Raw genomic sequence first — 21,278 nt, 5'->3', positions numbered from 1 at the left:
TGGCTCGTGTCGGTCACAGTCCCACCTGGGCTTTAGGAAAAACTCGTGGCGATAACCCGGCGGCGTCCCTTGTTTTCTTTCCGCGTGCTTTCCATCCACTGAGCTTCAATGCTGCTTTGTTTCTTACTTATCAAACGGTGAATTGGACCCGCGTGTCTGAAAGTTGGTACGTGATTCCCATGGCTTGCGGCCTTGTTCGCACGCTGTATGTTTCCTATGAGTCATGGACAAGTATTATGTGTTGTGAAGCGGTTCTGAGAATATGTAAAATGTGGTCCATATCATTGATTGTTTTGTTTGAATGGTGTGCAGTCATGGATTTATTTCAACATTGGATGTAACGTTTTCTTTCCTGATAAATATTCGCCCCGTTGAACCATGCATGTTTCGCAGGCGCTGTTGAATGATCCCAGTGTGTTTGGATGGGCTAATCTTTGCCGTGAAAGTATCAAAATGACCTGAACTAAACTGCTTATTGGGGAGTGACATTTGGGTCGTTTTCGCATGTGTACAGGGTGGAAAGTAATTACGCGAACATACTTTTTCGTCTTATAGCAATGGAAAAAGCGGCGGTGACATGAAAATTTCATCTTTTCATATATTCCTATTTATGTGCGATACACTGACAAAGGCGTTCAGGCATAATTGACATGAGCATGTCAAGCACTGTTGGCCAAAGCTTAGTCCACGCCTCCTGGAGCTGTCTGGTGAGGCAATCGATGTTAGTGGCTACTAGCAGCTCTTAGACGCTCTCCTGAAGAGTCGCCTGGATATTTTTGATCAAATTGAGGTCTGGGCTATTCCCAGATTGACCATTATATGCCCAGAAGAAGAACGGGTTCTCAAAGCACCAGTCTTGCGTCTTTTTGGCCGTGAGAGGAAGGACTTTATCAATCATCCAGAAGAGTTTCTTTGCGTCGGGCACAAAAGTGCGCTCAATCATTTTGCCCCTTTTGGTGCATTGATGGATTAGATAAAGAGACTCGTCTGGAAGGATGTTCCACTAGTTGTATACTTTATTTTTTGTGGCCTTGTTGGTCACTACATGCAATTCTGACACCATCCGGGCGCTCATAACACGCTGATGTGTGTTCCTTTGCCGGATGTTTGAAGGTTGGGACGGGCGGGACGTCGGACGTATCAGCAGCCCCCAACGCGTTGTTCTGCAGGTTTGACGGATGAAATAGCTTCGAAGATGTCTCACCCAACCACAAAGCCAGCTGCCTGTCCTCCTCTGTTCAGGTTTGGCGGTCTTAAGAAAACTTAAATTGACAATCCTGCTGTTAATTCATGAATTTTGGCCATCTCGATTGTTTGTACGGCTTGATTTTCGAATTTTCACGGATTTATGTATGAATCGTGATATCTTAGATGGGGTACCCGGCCAAAGTAAACCATTTCGCCTGTTTTCGGGTCGACTGTTGTCGTTTGGTCGCGGAAATGGTGACCACCCATTCGGCGCCTGAATTCGCCGAGGTTTTACTGCCGCCAACGGCTTTGCTTTTTAAGTCCTCTTAAGTTTTATTATGCTTCAACCAAACGTGTAATTGAGTAATGCTGGTGCCGAGACCGTTCCGAGTCCCTTCCGCACCAATTCAGCCAAAATAATCACAAACGCTTTCCCTGGCAACTTCAACTTGATCTCTTTGCCCATTTTGGTCTTGAGCAGCGTATGGCGTCAGCACCACTCGAAGCCGAGAGGTGTTGTAGACCTTCCAAGTCATTTTTCAAAGTAAGGTCACTTTTGTTAGATGAGGCGACAACAAACACGACCAGTCATGTTCCATAACAGCCCGCGCTCATGCAAAATCTCCACTGACAGGCGAAATTGTAAGAAAATACATGTTCGCGTAATTACTTTCCACCCTGTAACCGATGTTTTATTCCGTTTCAGACTGTCGTCCGTGCACGGATGAGGAGGCCCTTCTGAACTACTGCACCAGCGACTTTGGTGAGTTACTAGGAGAGGTGACGACCAACTGATTTGACTGGAGCCTAAAATAGTGTGTTTATGGTCTGTGCGTGGTGCATCCCTTACTGTAAAAAGATTATGCAATGCAAGTACCGCGAGAATGTGGAAATATTGGTGTCCCGTTTAATTTAACCATCTAAAAACTTTACCTTCGGAGAGAAAGCCGAAAATAAGGAAAATGTTCACCGTTTAAATAGTGACATAACCTGAGACAAAATGTAAATTAAAATTAACGACCACCTATCTAGCTGCGATTCTCTTAGAGCTATTTCAAATGTCCTATGTCTGCTAGACTTTCAAACCTTTAAATCGTGCCTCCGTCTAGGCCTCGTTGACCTACGCCACTGTGGGACTAGGGTGTGTCGGGTCAAACAGTACCTTTGTACGGGTCTTAACTGAACAGGATAAGATATGAATGTAGATACTGTTATGACATCCTGTGAGAACTCTGTTCAGTGTCATCTTTCCCTCTCGATGGATTGATTTCCTTACTATCTTCCTCTGCGTTTATGTGGGACATACACTCGCGTACATGATCGATGATGTACCGTAAGAGGAAGATGAGGTGTTTCCGAGCGCTCCGTGAGAGAAAGAGATGCACGCAGCGCCGGCTCGGTGCTAAAAAGGTTAAAAAACTCAAGTTTGCTGCCTTGTTTCTAGAAAGGATAGCATCAGCTTCATCCTTAGTGTAGGTATAATCGCTTATTGAAAACGGCCATTCTGTTCTTCGGGTTTTCGTTCCAGCTTTGCTAATGAAGCTGATTTGTTCATCCTGAACCCAACATAAGCGATATTCTCCACGATTGAAGATCTCGTGGTTGTCAGTGACCTATATCTCAACATAGATGGGTATATTCTAGCTGTACCCACTACCCAGCCTTGAAAGCTACCTACGACGCTCACGCGTAACTTGTCCAGATGCTATCACCCCCGTCACCCGGGCCTGGGTGCGAGGATCCACTGTGCACTTTTTTAGACGGGTGTCCAACTTTCCTGGTGGAACCTTCCTGTACGGTGCAGAAGACAGCTGTTGCGTTTTATACGTTGCGAGACAGGGCCATCCTTGTAGGTCGTTGAAGGTAAGGGCAGTTAGAGCTCGGCGTGGCTAGATTTTGAGGGCAATGGGGTGAGATGGGCGCCCTTAGTTCTGGGAAAAGACTCGCCGCCGTCGGCAGTCCTCTTCCCAGAACGGACAGTGACGTGGTAGGGTTATGGTGAGTTGTCCGTCGGCCTCGTATCTCATCTGAGCTCAGCGTTGTACCGCAGAGGCGTCGGCTGGTCAGGGGCGGCGTCAGAGTCGGTACTTAGTGGGGCATCCACCCCACCATCTTCCTAGCCAGTCTCACCGCAGATGGTTTGTCGTTGCTAGTCGTTGTAGTGTCGTCTTCCGAATCTCCCGAATCAGCAGTCCGCTCGTCAAGTCCTCACCAAGGTCCTCACAGTGCCAGCCCGATCCAACAAGTGTGTATTTTACAAAACTGAAGCTCCGACAACATCTCGGCCAAGGTCAACTGAATTCATGGTCGTTAAATCACTGCCGTTTAGTTCACTGCCAAGTTACTACATTTTCCCCCCTCCATTAACGGAAACGCGCTGGTGTCTTGATGCGTCTCCCACACCGCGTTCGCCGTTCCCCACCGTCACGCGCCAGGGACGACGGTCCCCCACCGTCGCCACGTATCGGGGACGACGACCCCTCACCGCGCGCACCGTTGCCACGTATCGGGGACGACGACCCCTCACCGCGCGCACTGTCGCCACGTATCGGGGACGACGACCCCTCACCGCGCGCCGGGGACGGCGGCGGTCCCGCCGGAGACGGCGGCGGTCCCGCCGGAGACGTTACCCTTGCCTGGCACGTGACGGATCTCGAAGTCGTAGACGAGGAGGCGACTGGCCCAGCGACTGATCCTCATTCCTGCCCGTCCGACTCCTCTGGACGTGAGAAGTCGCAGCAGCGCCTGATGGTCCGTCCTGAGGGTAAAGTGAATGCCAAACAGGTACCGATGCCAGTGTTCAATAGCCCATAGAGCAGCCAGTGCCTCCTTCTCAGTCGCACAATACTTCCGCTGTGCTGAGGAGAGGGTAGCGGATGCGAACGCCACGACCCGCTCTCCTTCCGGGTGGATCTGGCTCAGCACCCCACCGAGACCAACATCAGACGCGTCCGTGGTCACCACTGTCGGTAAGGTGGGGTCAAACATGGCAAGCGCAGAACTGGACGTGATCAGAGCGATCACCCTCCTGAAGACCAGCTCCAGTTCCTCAGACCACTCGAACTCGTGACTTGCACTCGAACGAAGTTCCGCGCGCAGAGGCTCCACCAGCGACGAGTAGCCCTGCACGAACCTGGCATAGAAGCCAAAAAGGCCCAGAGCTGACTGGAGGTCAGCCTTGGCCCGCGGTGACGTCATCTCCGTCATCCCTCTCGTCCTCTCAGCACTGACCGAGATGCCAGCTGCGCTCACTGTCAACCCGAGGAAGTCAAGTGTGGGGACACCAAACAAGCACTTCTTCTCGTTCAGGGTGATACGATGAGCGTTCAGTCGCGCGAGGACCTGCTGCAGCCGGACATCATGCTCTGGTGCATCCCTGCCAAACACAATGATGTCATCCATGTACACCATCACCCCTGGCAGACCCGTCAGGACGGCTTCCATGACCTTCTGGAATGCCGCTGGAATGGACGACAGTCCAAAACAGCACCGTTTGTAGCGCCACAGACCCTCGTGCGTCATGAAAGCGGTCAAGTCACGGGACTCTTGGTGAAGCATCAACTGATTGAATGCTGACTTCATGTCTAGTGAAGAAAATACTCTGGCTCCTCTGAGCTTATCTAACATCTCTTGCATGTCAGGCAAGGGGTGCTTACTTGAGATGATGCTCTTGTTCACCTCCTTCAAGTCCAAGCAGAGACGGATACCACCAGTCCGTCGCCGGGTGACCACCACAGGTGACACCCATGGAGAGGAGTCCACCCTCTCTATGACGTCCTGCTTCTCCAGCTTCTCCAGGTGCTCCTTCACTTCACCCCTGACCGACAGCGGCAGGGGTCGCAGCTTCTGACGGACCGGAGTGGCCCCCTCCTTCACCTTGACTCTGTGGACAAAGCCGTGTATGGCGGGCAGAACCTCTGCATCCTCCCCCTCTACCGCACAGACGACATTGCCATCTTTGACTGTAACACTAGCAGCTGCTGTAGGTCACGGCCAAGCAGGGGTACACTGTGGGACTCCACCACGAACAAGGTACCCTCAGTCGAACATCCCCTGTCAGAGGACACTGTGGCCGTCATCATACCACGAACAGGCAGAAGGTGTCCTCCATATCCCTGAAGCCTGATGGAAGACATCTGTAGAGGGACGTGCGCAAACTGCTCCTGATACAAGCTGCTGGGTATCAGACTCACTCCCGATCCTGTATCCACCAACATCTGGACCTGAATTCCATCAATGCCAACAGACATCATGGGACGAGGCACTTGAGAGGGCACATGGTGCACAGTCGACACTTCTACCACACAGGCATGCGAAGACTCCTGACGCTTGCACATGACTGCATAATGCCCTTTCTCATGACACTTGTTACACTTCCTGACCCTGGCTGGACACTCCTTACTCTTGGCTTTATGTCCTTTACGGCCACATGCAAAACAGGTCATCTCACCTTGCTGTCGTTTCTTGCCTTCTGAGTCTCGCCGGGTGGAGAAGCCGCCTCTCCTCTCAGTTGCTGCCACCTCCTTGAGGACCTCTGCCCCCAGCTCCGGAGACCTGCCAGCTAGAGTTTGTTGACGGTCAGCAGCCTGATCAGCAGCGAGAGCGATGACTTCAAGACGCTGCAGGGTTAGGTTTTCTTCCTGACACAGTCTTTCCTTAAGCCTTTGAGAGGAACATCCTTCCAAAAACTGATCTCTTATCATTTCATCTTCTAAGTTACCAAATGCACACTTCTGACTACCTTCCCTCAGATTGGCTAGGTAGGTACGAACAGAAGAAGCCTGCTGTCTGCACTTCCTGAATTTTATCCTCTCTGAGATGATATCAGTCTTACTGACAAACAGACGACATAAGACAGCTACTGTATCCTCAACCAAAGTGGTGTCAGAGGGCTCTGTTTTCACAATACCTCCTGGGCACTCAGCTCTAAACAGTCTCCGCCCTTCCTGCCCAAGGCAGTGCAGGAGCAAGGCCTGCTGCCTCTCCTGACTCCATGCTGACCAACCTATGGCCATGGCATAAACTTCGAAGTCCGGAAACCAGTTATTCCACGGCACCACCGGCGGGCCTGGAAGAGGTAAGAATGCCGCGGGCGGACGAATTCCCTCCATACCTCACGTCTGGTCCGACTACCTCGTCGCCAATTGTAGTGTCGTCTTCCGAATCTCCCGAATCAGCAGTCCGCTCGTCAAGTCCTCACCAAGGTCCTCACAGTGCCAGCCCGATCCAACAAGTGTGTATTTTACAAAACTGAAGCTCCGACAACATCTCGGCCAAGGTCAACTGAATTCATGGTCGTTAAATCACTGCCGTTTAGTTCACTGCCAAGTTACTACAGCCATCAACAAATGCAAGTCATTGACTACCCTAAACACCTGTTTTTGTGCCTGAATACGCCCCTGGCAGTTGTCTCTTCACATGATGCACGGTGCCATCTGGCCCATAATTAGTGCTAGTGACTGGTGCAAGCTCTGCGGCGCGAATAAGGATTTACGGCGCCGGTCCCTTGCAGTTGTGTTGATAGCCTGTCCTGAAGTCACTAGGGTTATCCAACGCTGTGAGAACTGGGTCGGCTTGGGGTGGGACGGGACCGCCCACAGCTGGGCTCGTCTTGGTAGGTCTAGGAATGGTAGGTGAGATATAGGCAGTTTATAAACTTCGTTTCTACCAGAATCGATGGAGAGTAGACGCTAGACACTTCAGCTGTAACTACTGCATCTACCAGAATCAGTAGACAATAGACACCTCAGTTGATGCTTGGTTGATGCGAGGGCGTTTGACAGGCAGTTTATGAGCTCAGTGGCTACCACCATCAGTACTGTAGATACCCCGGCTACTTCTACATATAAGGACGTTTGATTTCACGTACGGTTGTTGCGAGGCGCTGTGACCGCCAACTAAAGACGCTTCACTGCTCAGGTTCGGTTATGGCCGTTCTGATTCCTGACAGCCTGGTCGTGCGAGTCCATTTTGGGATGATGATAGGCGTTTGGGGAATAATTACAGAGCACCGCTGGCCTTATAGCGTGGTGATCGGCGGGTCCCAGTCTTTCTAATGCGTGCTAGAATTCAGCCATGAGCAGTCAGTCACTAGGCGTAGACGGTAGAAGTCGGTCATAGTTCATACCCGTGTGGCACATAGTGTGCATTATTATTCAGTTTTTCTTTCTTTCTTAGCCAGTCGTTACTCGTATCTATGCTGTCTCTTCCAAGCTGTTCCGCTCCCCTGCCCATCAGTTCATTATGATAACCAGTGGCCAGTGACCCTGCCTGACCCGATGCGTTGTTCTGACTCTGCTCTCCACTTCACCTAATGATTATGGTGATCGGCAGACCCACTCGACCTCATGTTCTGACTCCCTCCCTCTCTCTTCTCTTCCGCAGTGGTCCGAGGCCGAATTACCAGCGTCGAGCATCACGAACATCTCGATCGCAGCGCCCTCTTTGTTCGGGCCGACCGCGTCATCCGACAAACCAACGACATCTTCCGGGCGCCGACGGAACTAACAGTTGGCGATGCGCCCGCCAGGGATCTGGGCAATCACATCAGCGAAAGATATCGTCCGGCGCTTCTGGACGCGCTCTCGGGGGCCGCTGAGGCGGCGACGGAGTGGAGGGGTCGTGTGCACGTGCCGCGACACTGTGGCGCCCATGAGGGGCGTGGACACTACATTCTGATGGGCAGACACCGACTGGGTGTGCCGATGGTCACGTGCTCGCTGGCTGCAGAAGAGTGGAGACGCATCAAGGCGACAGCCGAGCGGGCCGGAACCAATGAGTGTATGCTGCAGGCGTAGCATGCGAGCCACGTGCAATGCGATAGGGGTGGCAGTGAGGGGAAATCGGGGACTTGTGGGGTTCCATTGATTAGAAGAAAACTCAGCACAGAAAACCACACATCAACGGAGATGATTTTTGTTTAACGACGCATTCGCCATTCTCAAAGGAGATGATTAATGTCGCGTTAGATTGCTTATCATCTCGTTCCAACCGTGAGATCGGAATCATGATTTTAGCGGAGTTGTGCATTGCTTTCATCTAGACGACGGAGGAGGGTTCCATAGATGTCACGCGATTTTGTGGGATGGCGGGCACCCCTGTACGAAACAGGGGCGATCTGTGATATATGCGTGTATGTCTGTGTGTGGGTGTATGTATATACTGTGCAATCGGTGTCATAAACGTAACTAGCCGGCTAGGCTCGTTAGCATGCCTTAGTCGAAGTGCCAAGAAAATCGCCCAAATTTGGGCATTACTGATAACGCCTTGGGCCGGATATTATCAATCAGTAGGGTAGTCTCATAATTCTGCAAATTATTTTAATCTACATGGCTTGCTGTTGATCTACATTTCTTCCCGGTGAGGCCTAACTTCTTCGCCTCAAATAATGCATTCCTGCATGCCTTATGTTCTATATAGAGCGCCGCCGGTTGTTCGCCGAAACCTTAGCGTTTATTGGCGGTAGGCCGTAAGCGGTGACCGTTTAACCTTTGACCCAGCGCTGTGACTTTGCTCGCCGCTGAACTGCGGTGCTGACTCGCTCGCGGTCGCTGCAGCGCTATGGAGCAACAGGGTATGTGATTGTGTTGCGTCTTGAGGTCGGTGGACCGCTTCACGAAACGACAGTGTGCCATCGTACGCTTGAAAAGTTTCTCGCGTAAATGTATTTCTTACAATATTTGTGACTTATGATCTCCATGATTCTCGGAATTTCCATGCAAAACATTGTTTTTACCCAGACGGTAAATGTTTTTTTTTCCTGCTCATAGACCTCTAACTATCGTATACAGAGGTCTAAGTTTTATCTTTATTTTACCATCATGAACTTCGCATGTTTGCCGACAGAGTTGATTTTATCCATCACGTTGTGCGTTATGTCGTTGTGTGAGGCGGTCCACCGACCACTGTTAGCTTAGAAGGTGGCCCGACTTCGTTCTGGGCCCGTGAATTCTGATGTGCCAACCCTGGGGTGACGGGCGGCCACCGTGACCCCTTGACCTTTCGGTACAGCTGACCGAGCTCACGGCTGTTCAGCCGCGCCGGCGTTACGCGGTTGCCATGGTAACGTGCGCACTGTGCCGCGCTGTCGGGAGCAATGGTCGCAGGCCGTGCCCTGTTCAAGTTGAGAGCCCCTGACGGGCTAACGCCGGCCGTGGTTTGTGAACCACTGGTCTGTGATCTCGAGAGTACGATTGCGTTGTTTGAAGCCTGTTTCACAATGTACAGTGAATACATTTATCCGTACGAAGGGATGCTGTTTAATCGAGTGACAAGACGTAACATTCTACCATTAAAGGTCAACACTCACGAACAGAACAAGAGATCGGAAAAGCGGAGATGAGTCAGAATAAGGGGTCATTTTGGCTAATTACACCCACGGTAACTCGTTCTTGGTGCATTGTGGCTCAGACTGTTGACAACTAAACCAAAAAGAAAAGGTGTCAGAATGGTTGTCAGAATTATATCAGAATAGGTGTAAAAAAAGCATGATTTATTCGACGCGTTACTCGACCGTCGTTTTTTTAAGTTTCCAGAAACAAAACATTAGGCATACACCATACATAAAACCACCACAATAAAACAAGCGGTACAACATCAGCACTCACTAATTACATGACACGTTGTGACCCCAAAAAACACGACCACCGTCACGTTCAGACCACGGGACACGAGTGAGTCACGACTCACGCACCATCCCATAGCACCAGGCTGACCAATGTCTATGGAGCGACCGAAGTTTCCAGGGACCAGTTTTCTCCAAACGCGTTTGTTCAGCCAAGAAAACACCGACAGGCTTGAGATCTCCATAATGTTTAATGCGCTTTCCAGGCTGGATAAGCCAGTTAACTTGTGGGGTTGGATGATGTAAGCCTGACCTGTAAGCGAAGTGGTCTGCCCGCAGCGTGGGACCAAAGGCAGCCTGGCTCTTCTTTCTGCACGGAAGGCTAGGCTAACCGCCGTAAAGTGTCTAATGAGGCTAGCCTAGCTCTATATCAGTCCAAACGGCCAGACTAACTGGCCACCTTATGGGCTCTGATACGGCCAGACTTGCCTGTCAGCACGGATGATAACCCTACCGCCTTGGAGAGTCAAGTGCGGCCAGCTTTACCTTCTGTCATCCCGGGTGAAGCGACTACCCGCCGTGAAGTGTTGATATGAACACGACCGTGTCATCCGGCTGCAGTTCGTAGCTCAGCTGACCGAGAAGTTCCCAGTCTGCGTCATTCACCAGAACCAGGATCCCTGGACGAACCGTCTCCCCCTGAGGGAAACGGGAGGCGTCAAAATATACATGTATGGCAGAATAGGGGGTTACATGACGGAAGAGGGGCCATATGACATCAGATAAGGCAAACATGATAAAAGCAGGGGTGGATGTGCCGAGTTGGGGTAGCACGAGCTTTCCCAATTCCACACCGGCTTGGCTATGGAGCCGCAACAGACGGCGGAGGACAAGGTCACCGCTAGGGCGGCGGCGGATTTGCTGCGCCCGTGCAACCCCAACTCAGCACGTTTGTCCACCCCTGGATAAAAGAGTGGTAAAATTATCAAAAGGTGTCGCATGACAGTTCGATAGGCCGTGTCACAACATGGCACATGTCACAAGAAGGCCAAAAGATATCAGAGGTTTATATGGGATCATGCAGGGTCCTATGGGACCGAGGGGATCAAAAGTCAGCAGAAGGGCCATATTTGGTATCAGGAATCATCAACGTCACCACAATCGGTAGAAGCCGGTTCATCGTATGGGACCAGAAGGGCCACCATGGGAAGCGGTGACACAGGGCACAGTGCACACAACAGTGCCACCTAGCGGCAACAGGGGACAAAACATGAATCAGCAGCTTCTGGACGGTCAGCCGCAGGCATGGCCGATGGCTGTCTGCTGCAACCAGGCAACGGTGCTGTCAGCGCATGCACATGTGTCGACATTCAAAACTCCAACCAACAGACTCTCATTGTTTCTACTTTCTACAGCAACTACAGATTAGCCACCGACACAGAATAACGATTGCACTTGTCAAAGACCACAGCATAATGGCTTCACTACTATCTAGCCTGGTTAAAGCCCTAACCTGCAACTAAGTAACTTTTATGTACTAGCTGACTCATAATACCAATAAATACTTTAACTACCTACGGGAAATGCAGTGTAGTAAAGAGTGTTTCTTAAATATATTCGTAGGCTACTAGCTCTCCACTACATACCTGTCCGGTAAATGCAGCACTGACAGCATGTTCATCCCTTCTCTATCCTCACCTGCATGAATAGCTCTGGCCGCTCCTTCAGCAGGTTATCCCTCAGCCAGGGCAGCAGGCCCTCCATCGTCCACACCGAGTCTCCGTCGCCCCGCTCCGGCAGCGTCACTTTGTGCTGTTTGACGTTCCCGAAGAGGAGCTCGGCACCGCCACTGAACTCGACAGTTAGCTGCATTGTGGTGTGAAGAGAGAACTGTGGAAACGGTATCGGTTGTGTAAATGTTAACACCGGTTGGAATGATATCAGCAACTGTGGGATCAGTGTAAACTGTGGAAAAACGGTAGCCCCTGCGGTTAATGGTAACAAATGTGGAAACGGTTTCGTGAACTCTGGGAACAGTATCGAGTGTGTTAATGACATCGGTCGAGAAAACAGTTATAGAGCATCAAAACGATATGTCACTAGCGGAAATGCAATATCAACAATGAAAACAGTATCTCTCTTGTGGAGACCCAGCCGCAGAAGGAAAAGGTCAGCTGGGGTATTTCTGAGATTGCTCGCAGTTCAGTTCAACTGATTGCATTCCACAATGACGAACCAGTCGCACACAATGATGGATAGTCCATTCTCTTCTCTTACCGGCTCTAACCGTCGTCGTAAAAGTCGTTCCGTAAAGTCCGTACGAGTGCCTCAGTTAGGAGGTAGGTGGGAGTGCCCTCGCCTGCTCAGTTGGGCGGCGGGAGTGCCCTCGCCTGCTCAGTTGGGTGGCGGGAGTGCCCTCGCCTGCTCAGTTGGGCGGCGGAGTGCCCTCACCCCTCAGTTGGGCGGTGGGAGTGCCCTCACTCCTCAGTTGGGCGGCGGCAGTGCCCTCACCTGCTCAGCCAGCGGCGGGAGTGCCCTCACTCCTTAGTTGGGCGGTGGGAGTGCCCTCGCCTGCTCAGTTGGGCGGTGGCAGTGCCCTCGCCTGCTCAGTTGGGCGGTGGCAGTGCCCTCGCCTGCTCAGTTGGGCGGTGGCAGTGCCCTCGCCTGCTCAGTTGGGCGGCGGGAGTGCCCTCGCCTGCTCAGTTGGGCGGCGGGAGTGCCCTCGTCTGCTCAGTTGGGCGGCGGCAGTGCCCTCGCCTGCTCAGCCAGCGGCGGAATCTGGTGAGCGGAGCGAGCGATCGACTCCCACTGGTAGCCCAGGTGAGTGGCGAGAATGCGTAACTTCTGAACTGTTCCGCACGTGTGGTCGATGGCTGACTCCTGCAGAAAGAGGCACCCGGTTAGTTTTGAACAGAGCGGGGAGTCACACAAAAGCTTATAAGAAAGAACGACTGGCGATACAAAGAGGGGCATACATGTCGCCAAGTGCATAACTATGTATAGCTCTGAATATTGTGTCCCAAATACCACAATGAAATAAGCGTGATGTCTGTATAAAATTTACTATTGAAGGAAATCTCCAAACTCCCTACAACATTTTCAGTTCAGTCAACGGAATACTACTATGAACGTCAAACCCCTTGAGACCCCACTTTTTTGCGATAATTTTTAAATGCGTCAACTTTCGTTGACAATATTCTGGCAATGTATGTTTCAGAACCTGCCGAAACTTTTATTACTAAGGTATTTTGACGCCAAACGATTATGGAAGGTACTTCTCATTCACTCGTAATACTAAGGTCAATTCAGGCCCGGGCAGAGGCTTGCGCTCGGCCACACTCGAGCCCCGCCACCAGCGCCATCTGCTCTAAATGCCATCTACCAGCGCCCGCTACCGCTACCAGCTACCGCCCATCATCAAGCCTGAATGGAGCGAGAGATGCGAGTGACCGGTCGCCGGGCAAGGAGCGCCGGAGGGGTAGGGCGGAGCTTAGCGCTGACGTCATTGCGTGGCTCCGCCCCATGAGCGCGTAGCCTCTACCCAAACAGCAGATTCGTTCCGTGAAATTTAACACTAGATGCCGGCAGCGCTCGTGCGTTGCCTTGGGCCAGAATTGGAGGATCCATTTCCAGTGCAGTCTTCTCCAGTGCAGTCATTTTCATAACATCATGTAGCGTGTGTCTAGTTCTATCAGTGTACCGACTTTTGTGTCGCTAGATCGACGTTTCCCGGGATCAGAGGATCCCTCGTCAAAACCGTTATCCGCCCCCCGCACGCGCAGCTTGCACCCCTCGGATATTATCTCGCCGGAATGTCGTGATCAAATGTATTCTTCTTATGACCTGCAAGTTTTGAACCAGTTAGAGCTGCCGCTTACCCTGCAGGCGTGGCAACGTAAGAAGGGGTGCAATCGGCTTGCACGTGCATAGCTCATGCACCACAGAGTTTAGCTCAATCAAATGTGCATTATTTTGGAGGCCTTGCCTGGGACTACCATTGAACCGATTTTGAGGTTGATAGCTTACAATTTCTTTGAGCCAGAGGACCTCACGTCAAAACGGTTTTCCGACCCCAGCACGTGCAGCCTGCACCCCTCGCAGACGGTGACCCCCCTGGAAACTGGTTCAAGGTGTTACCGATGTGTCCCGCCAGTATGGCTTTGCCCGTGACCTCCGGTTGACCTGTAGCCTTGACAAAAAATTTCGTGTCACCGAAACTTTGAAGCGGAATAGCATGTGCCACGAAGCACCGAGCGAACCGAGGCCAGCACCAAAAGTTTACCTCGCCGGAGACGAATCAAACGGTCCCACTTTCGTCCCGATCGGTCCACCCACTTTGACTCCAGGTCCAAAAAAGCTTGGACAAACTCACACACATACTCACTGACAAACAGGTTCAGCCGAACTTTTTTTCAGCGACCCACCAATGGGAATTTCCGGATGCAAAAGCATGCTATCGCATGCTTTTGATCCTCCAATTCTGGATTACGAGTGAATGAGAAGTACCTTTCATAATCGTTTGGCGTCAAAATACCTTAGTCCAGAATTGGAGGATCAAAAGCATGCGATAGCATGCTTTTGCATCCGGAAATTCCCATTGGTGGGTCGCTGAAAAAAAGTTCGGCTGAACCTGTTTGTCAGTGAGTATGTGAGTATGTGAGTATGTGAGTGAGTTTGTCCAAGCTTTTTTGGACCTGGAGTCAAAATGGGTGGACCGATCGGGACGAAAGTGGGACCGTTTGATTCGTCTCCGGCGAGGTAAACTTTTGGTGCTGGCCTCGGTTCGCTCGGTGCTTCGTGGCACATGCTATTCCGCTTCAAAGTTTCGGTGACACGAAATTTTTTGTCAAGGCTACAGGTCAACCCGAGGTCACGGGCAAAGCCATACTGGCGGGACACATCGGTAACACCTTGAACCAGTTTCCAGGGGGTCACCGTCTGCGAGGGGTGCAGGCTGCACGTGCTGGGGTCGGAAAACCGTTTTGACGTGAGGTCCTATGGCTCAAAGAAATTTTAAGCTATCAACCTCAAAATCGGTTCAATGGTAGTCCCAGGCAAGGCCTCCAAAATAATGCACATTTGGTTGAGCTAAACTCTGTGGTGCATGAGCTATGCACGTGCAAGCCGATTGCACCCCTTCGTACGTTGCCACGCCTGCAAGGTAAACGCAGCTCTAACTGGTTCAAAACTTGCAGGTCATAAGAAGAATACATTTGATCACGACATTCCGGCGAGATAATATCCGAGGGGTGCAAGCTGCGCGTGCGGGGGGCTATGGATCGTGGGCTATGGATCCTCCAATTCTGGCCCAAGGCAACGCACGAGCGCTGCCGGCATCTAGTAATAAAAGTTTCGGCAGGTTCTAAAACACACATTGCCAGAATATTGTCAACGAGAGTTGACGCATTTAAAAAGTATCGCAAAAAAGTGGGGTCTCAAGGGGTTTGACGTCCATAGTAGCGTTCCAACACACCTCTGCCTCAGCTAGAGTGGGCCTTTTCTAGCACACTAACCTGAGCAGCAGTGGCGCGCGCTGCCGCCAGCAGTGTCTCGTGTGACCTGGAGCCTCGCACCACCTGTCGACACACGGACCCGCAGGCCTCCACGTTCCCGGCCACGCGTTCGACCAGTTTGGTGCGCGATTCGGCGAACAGAGAGCGGGCGCTGCTGCTGGAGGCTGAGGCCATCAGATGGCGATGAGCCAGCCGGATGGAGGCGAAGCTGGGGTAGAAAGGGAACATGGGTTAGTAACTCTTATTAGAAGTCATAACAGTATTGTTAACCCGCGACCTGGTGGGGGGGGGGGCTATTTTTTGCCCCCCCCCCCTCCAGACTTTTCGATATATCTCCAGAACCGCTGCGCCGATCGTCACAAAACTTTCAGTACCCTCCCGGACATCAATTTTACACATTGTGACCAAAAAATTTTCCAAAGGCTATGATAGGTTGGCCGGAAATGACGTCAGAGTGACGTCATGTTCTGCCGTTTTCGACCCAAAAAAGGGTTTCGCGGGCAGAGCTGTCAGGTCTATAGCTTTGCAAATACAGAAAAATGATAGTAACATAAAAGTTGAAGAATCGACAGGGCTACAAAACTGCTATCTCGGATTTTTGAAATTTTTGGTTTTTGACCCCCAAAAATCAAAAAATATATTTTTTGGATATAATAATCGCAAAATCCAAAAAGTTTTTTGAATTTCGCAAAAACCGGAATATATGTGATAGTCCTTACGGCCTTCCATCCACATACCAAATTTGAGATTGATACCTCTTTTTTTGGCGAAGTTATAGCGAAAAAACTGTTCAAAATTGATGACGTCAAATTTTCAAACTCAATTTTTAGCAGTTCTAGACCCCGTAGCGCAAAACAAAGACCACAATTAGACTCCCCGTGACGAGCTGCATCGAATCAATACCCATTTTATGCAAAACTATCAACTTTAAAATTTGACCTTTTTTGGCCTGACCTTGACCTGACCTTGACCTCAACTTCACCAGAAAGTGACCTAAGCCGTACCTGATAGTCTTATAACCAGCATCATTGAGTTGGAAATGAAAAATTGGCCATAAAACATGCATCACACAACCTTAGTAAAGTTGGGCTCATGTGACCTGACCTGTGACCCTTGGTGACCTGACCTGAGACCTGACCTGGTATTGTCAGTGACCTCTAATAGCAACATATCTACTAGGCAACTGACGCCCTATCGCTGATTCTCGACAAAATGCGTTTTCCTCGGTGTTATAGCGCATTCCCTAGAAGACCCGTGAACGGTGAAACATTTCATCTTTGACCCGACCTGTGACGTCATCGGTGACCCCTAGGTCAATGAAATTTGGTTTCCTTCGACAAATTTGACAGGCCTTTCGAACGCCGTTTGAATTTTGCGGATCCGTCCAGTAGTTTCGGAGATACAAGGGGGGGGGCAAAAAATAGCCCCCCCCCCACCAGGTCGAGTTATAAACAGACCCCACCAGGGCGCGGGTTAACATCTCATTAACTAGCATAATATGATAGAAGAACTATGGCTCTATGGTAGAACAAGAATCTTGGGTAGAACAACAGACAGCAATGTGTATCACGCAATTTGCAGATGATATAATAGAGGAAGTGGCAGCATTCATCTATGTGAGATAAGGTATCTTGGGATGTTGGGTTAACAAAACAGAAAAGGCCCATAATAAATGACAATTGGCAATAAACAAGTTTTGAGGGCACTGCACAGTGCACAGTGCTTAGTTCCTTGTCACAGAACACTATCCTGAACTTCCTGAAACAAAAATAATTACATGACTCTATTTAGCAGCAGCAGGTCACAGGCACCTGTAATGACCAGGGTGTAACATCTAATGAAAACAGGATAAAGGCTGAGTGTCCTGAATAAGATGCTTCATATATTGCATAGGTATCAGCTGGAAGATATCCTTAATAGGTTCTTGTGATAGCCATTGGTAGCAAATATGAAAAATAAAGGTAAGTGGATGCTATGCCAAGCTCTCTGAACACTGCTTACCTTTTGGTAAAACTTGCAAAGAGTTCAAAATGTTGTTCTGCTGATTTCTGTCAGTACTTTGCACTAGGGTAAGGAGAGGTAACTTCATGAAAAATACAAATCTTTCTCTATAGAGTCAACATTTTGCATTGGTATGAAAGGGATTAAGCATATCTAGCATGACTATTTCTTTGCACATGCTATGGTCCTTCTTGTTTGTTTTATTGTTTATGGATTTTTCACAAATTGCATTTAAAGAAAGACGTTTTAGCTCCTAACTTCGTACATAGGGTTATAACTTCGTAAATTATCTTTCGATGATGATAAACAAGTGTTTGTCTTGGGCTGTCGTAAAAGCATAGCAAACCAAACACCACTTGTTATTTCTCAACTCGGTATGTTGGGAAACGGTAGGTACGCTAGTTTAAAATAACCCAGAAAAAGAGGAATTGACCTCAAAAAATACATTTTGGGTTATGCCATATAAACTGAAGGAGGGACAACTTGATCTGTGTTTCAACTGATGTGCGATTTAGTGCATTCAAACAGGCTCTCATTTGTAATTTCCTGACTGTGGAAAGTCTGTTTCAGCCTCAAGCTAAGATACAGGAGTGGTATAAGATCTGTACCTAAGACTTGATAAGGAGTAGGAAATGTGAAACCGTCATCCTGAGCTGTGGCAGGACGGCACCTGTAATCTGCAAGAATCTGTAAGAATTTTGGGCAGCATATCCACCACGTGTTCCCCGCCCAACGCACTAAACCTAGAAAGTCAAAGTGGAAATGAAACGCAGGGGAGCGGCCGATGTTTACGTAAAATAAACGTACCAGCAAAGCAGCTAAGAAATGAGCCAGTTTATTTGAAAATTACCAAGCCCACTTCACAGAGTCACTTACAGGTATATCCTAAATAATAATTAAGAGCACTGGCAAAAAAACAGCACGCAGTCTTATGATTTACACGCTTATCTAAAAAAAGGCGACCTCCGATCGTATTCTAATAGACAATCAGTGAACAGGATGCCGAACAGTCACTTACATTCTATCCAATCACCTTTCCGCTCACAGAATACGCCGCGCACGTTTACTTTCGGAAACATAAATTAAATGAAACGGCCTTGAATGAAACTGTTGCGCAGTAAATGTTTTTATAAATTGCTTCCAAATTGGGTAATTTTAGTTTGTACAGTAATTTTCCCGTGATATATGGGTACAGGCCGGTACAGGCGGTTGGGCCAAGGCCGTATATAAGAGAGGCCGTAATAAGGCCGTATATAAGGGTTGGGCAAAGTGGGCTCAGGGCTCAGGCTGTCTAGTCCTAGTCCACAACCGCACGCGTGACACCGCAGCGCACTTACTACTTTGGACGTTAAGTGCCGGATACCACTTTACACTAGGAAATCTCAAAAAAGGCACAACGGACCATTTTACGACCTAGGGTCTCGTAATTACGAGCACTCAGTATGGCACGTTATGATAATATACGCCGGTAGCGTACCCAGCTTCGTTGAATCATTTTGGTTATTTAATATGCATCATCGATCACCTTTTCATGAGGGCTCTGTAGGTACGTACCTATGCGCTCACTAGCCACCGCCGCCACTCGCCAGAAATGATAACGCGACAGCTTACAGATACCTAAACTCACGCCGACCATTTATAAATATGACGGGACGTAACCGATACCCTATCGCCAAGTCGGTACATGTGACCTTTGGACCGACCAAACGATAGGATACACAAGCATTCAGCAGTTATCCGACGATCATTGTGTACACGAATCACAGGATGGCGGTGACGGTCTCGCCGCTGAAAATAGCGGACTTATGTTCCTGTAAGCCAAATGGCAGATGATTGACGACATAATTGATGCAATACCTAGTAGGTAGGTCCCAAGTAAGTAATTAGATAAAGCCAATGCAATGTAAGAGTTGAAATGGCCACTATACATAAGAAACCAATGACGAAAAAAGTCACGCTGGCAGTAAATTGTCCTCGATCATAAATGCGCCGGTAGTCCGTTTCGATCATAAATGTGAGGATGCCGTTTAGTGTTACGCCGTTTCAATAACAGCAAAATGATAAAGAAAAAGGAGGCCAACGAGATCTTTCCTTCCGTACATTCTCTCTCCCCTTATCACATAGCTCATGATCAGGTATACAGCCACAGCAGTATATCAGTAAGTCGGCGCGGCGACATGATGACTCTCCAAAACCGCCTGCGATGGGTAGGGCGCCTCTTAGGGGGCCTCTTGAGCAGTGGCGTTCCCAGGCGAGCGTATGACAGAAGACATAGACGGCTTGGTTCTCGGGCGGCGAGTGCGCCTACGGCTATGAGACGCTCGAGCGAAATAAACGGCAGTGAAACCAGAGATCACACCGGATGCTTTACGGATCATTCATCATGTGCGTCGGGCAGTAACATTGAACATAAATGACGAAAAGTTCATTAAAACTGAGAAATGAAAAAAATATCACCCGAATAAATGGACGATTTATTGTTCAGCACGGAGTTACTGTCATATATATGTAAACGGTCAGTACGGAAAAGACGTACAGTCGTGTACAGGTTGATGGTCCCCTACTCTTTATCCACCGGGTTCCTATGGCTCAGCATTGGCAGCAGCCGCCTGGTACCGGTAGGCTGTGCCGCATGACCCGAGAGTGAAGCGGCACAGTCTACCCACGCCGTTTGACATCGGCTCGGGTTGCCGGGTGGAGCGCTTTGTAGACCAGCTGTTGCGTCAGACCAGCGCGGGGGGAGGGGCTCGTCTCGGTGGTTGGCGTGGGCTGGCGAGTGGTGTGGGGCGTGTTGGTGGACCATGGGGGCTGGGCAGGTGTGTGTGTGTGGTCACTTGCTGCATTGCACATTTTGCGTCGCTTAGCAATTGCATTCCTGTTTTTGCTAAGCACAATGCACGGAAGACCCAGCGAATATAATTTACTTTACTTGTGCATTGTGCAAAACGTGATTTGGCACGGTATCGAGGCAACCATAGGTCTTGTGCCTATGCAATATGCATGATATTTAGGCAATACGTTTATGAAAACGGTAGATTGATGCTGGATGTCAATCCGTATTGCTAAATGTCGGCACGTATTAAGTGAATGAATGAATCCAATCAATCAAACAATCAATAGACATGTATAAAACCGTTTAAATGGCTCGCAACCACTAATAGCAATCACACCATCCTAACTCGGAAAAGCAGCCGGAGCCCTGATGAGGCTCGAACCGGGACTCCACGCTGTAAATTTTGCCAATGATCCATCATCATTCCACCAAGCTAGAGTAACCGGCAACCGAACCCACAAAAACATTAATTGACTTTGCCGCCGACCTCCCGGCCCCGCCGCCCGCCCGGCCAGACTTTGCCCCGGCCGTTGCCACCATCCGGTGTAGCTCAGCGTAGGAGTGCTCGACTGTCAAACTGACCGGTAGTGAGGGGCCCGGTTCGAAACGCTTCGGATGCTGGATGTTTAATTCTCGGTGGGAGGCTTTACGTTTAGTCCACTTTTCAGAAAGATCATTTGGTGACTGACCTGTTTTCTTTCTTTGCTGCAATTCATGAGGAGACCGTATGCACCCTTACCTGTCCTTCCGCATCCCACTTGGGAGATGGGTGGTTGCCCCCCCCCCCCATGGGTTTGTGAATATCTCTAAAACGAATTTTTGGAGGGGGGATACGATCGGTTCTATGCGACAAGTGACCACACACGCCCAGCCCCAGGTCCGCTCACTCCCTACCCATATCACCCCCTCCCCACACCACACTCCAGCCCGCCTTATCCACCGAGCCGAGCCATAACGAGCCTCAGCGCTCCGGGGCGCGACCTGTCAGCGAACCGGCGCGGCGGGGACGCGGGCCGGCGGTTGCGTGCGCCGCGGGGGCAGGGGCGCGTCCAGGCGTCGGGGACATCGAGGCGGCGCGAGCTGGCGCCACCACGGCGACACTGGACCAGACCTGATAATTGGACACCTCAACATTCAGTCGTTGAAGCCCAAACTGCCGGATCTGCGAGACGACATTCAT

The 21,278-nt window shown here is 50.1% G+C and overlaps 2 protein-coding genes across 10 annotated transcripts in view; one reads left to right on the top strand and one right to left on the bottom strand.

Annotated features, from left to right (window-relative positions):
• Positions 1–9,436, top strand: part of LOC122388535 (meteorin-like protein) — a 40,616-nt gene extending 31,180 nt beyond the window's left edge. The window contains exons 3-4 of the mRNA XM_043379725.1: positions 1,895–1,951; positions 7,573–9,436. Coding sequence (XP_043235660.1) covers positions 1,895–1,951; positions 7,573–7,985 — 470 coding nt within the window. The 3' untranslated portion in view covers positions 7,986–9,436. The remainder of the gene's footprint in view (positions 1–1,894; positions 1,952–7,572) is intronic.
• Positions 9,437–9,658: 222 nt separating this feature from the next.
• On the bottom strand, positions 9,659–18,257 carry LOC122388536 (ubiquitin-related modifier 1-like). Of its 9 annotated transcripts, none has more exons than XM_043379731.1 (6): positions 18,142–18,172; positions 17,266–17,328; positions 15,265–15,472; positions 12,029–12,631; positions 11,450–11,641; positions 9,659–10,450 (listed from the first exon to the last, which is right to left on the bottom strand). In XM_043379731.1, the coding sequence occupies exons 5-6, from the start codon at positions 11,621–11,623 to the stop codon at positions 10,322–10,324; spliced, it is 303 nt and encodes a 100-aa protein (XP_043235666.1). In that variant the 5' UTR covers positions 11,624–11,641; positions 12,029–12,631; positions 15,265–15,472; positions 17,266–17,328; positions 18,142–18,172; the 3' UTR covers positions 9,659–10,321. The 9 variants fall into 9 exon arrangements, 5 of the variants coding, with proteins under 5 accessions (XP_043235666.1, XP_043235665.1, XP_043235661.1 ...); XM_043379730.1 differs by having other exon boundaries at positions 12,263–12,631; XR_006257806.1 differs by lacking the exon at positions 17,266–17,328 and having other exon boundaries at positions 12,263–12,631; positions 18,073–18,257.
• Positions 18,258–21,278: the final 3,021 nt, after the last annotated feature.

The sequence above is a fragment of the Amphibalanus amphitrite genome, unplaced genomic scaffold (genome assembly GCF_019059575.1).
Source record: "Amphibalanus amphitrite isolate SeventyFive unplaced genomic scaffold, NRLGWU_Aamphi_draft 000326F_arrow, whole genome shotgun sequence".
NCBI lineage: Eukaryota > Metazoa > Arthropoda > Thecostraca > Balanomorpha > Balanidae > Amphibalanus > Amphibalanus amphitrite.
Note: the sequence above shows the minus strand (reverse complement) of the source record. Positions and strands in the feature narration are given on the sequence as shown.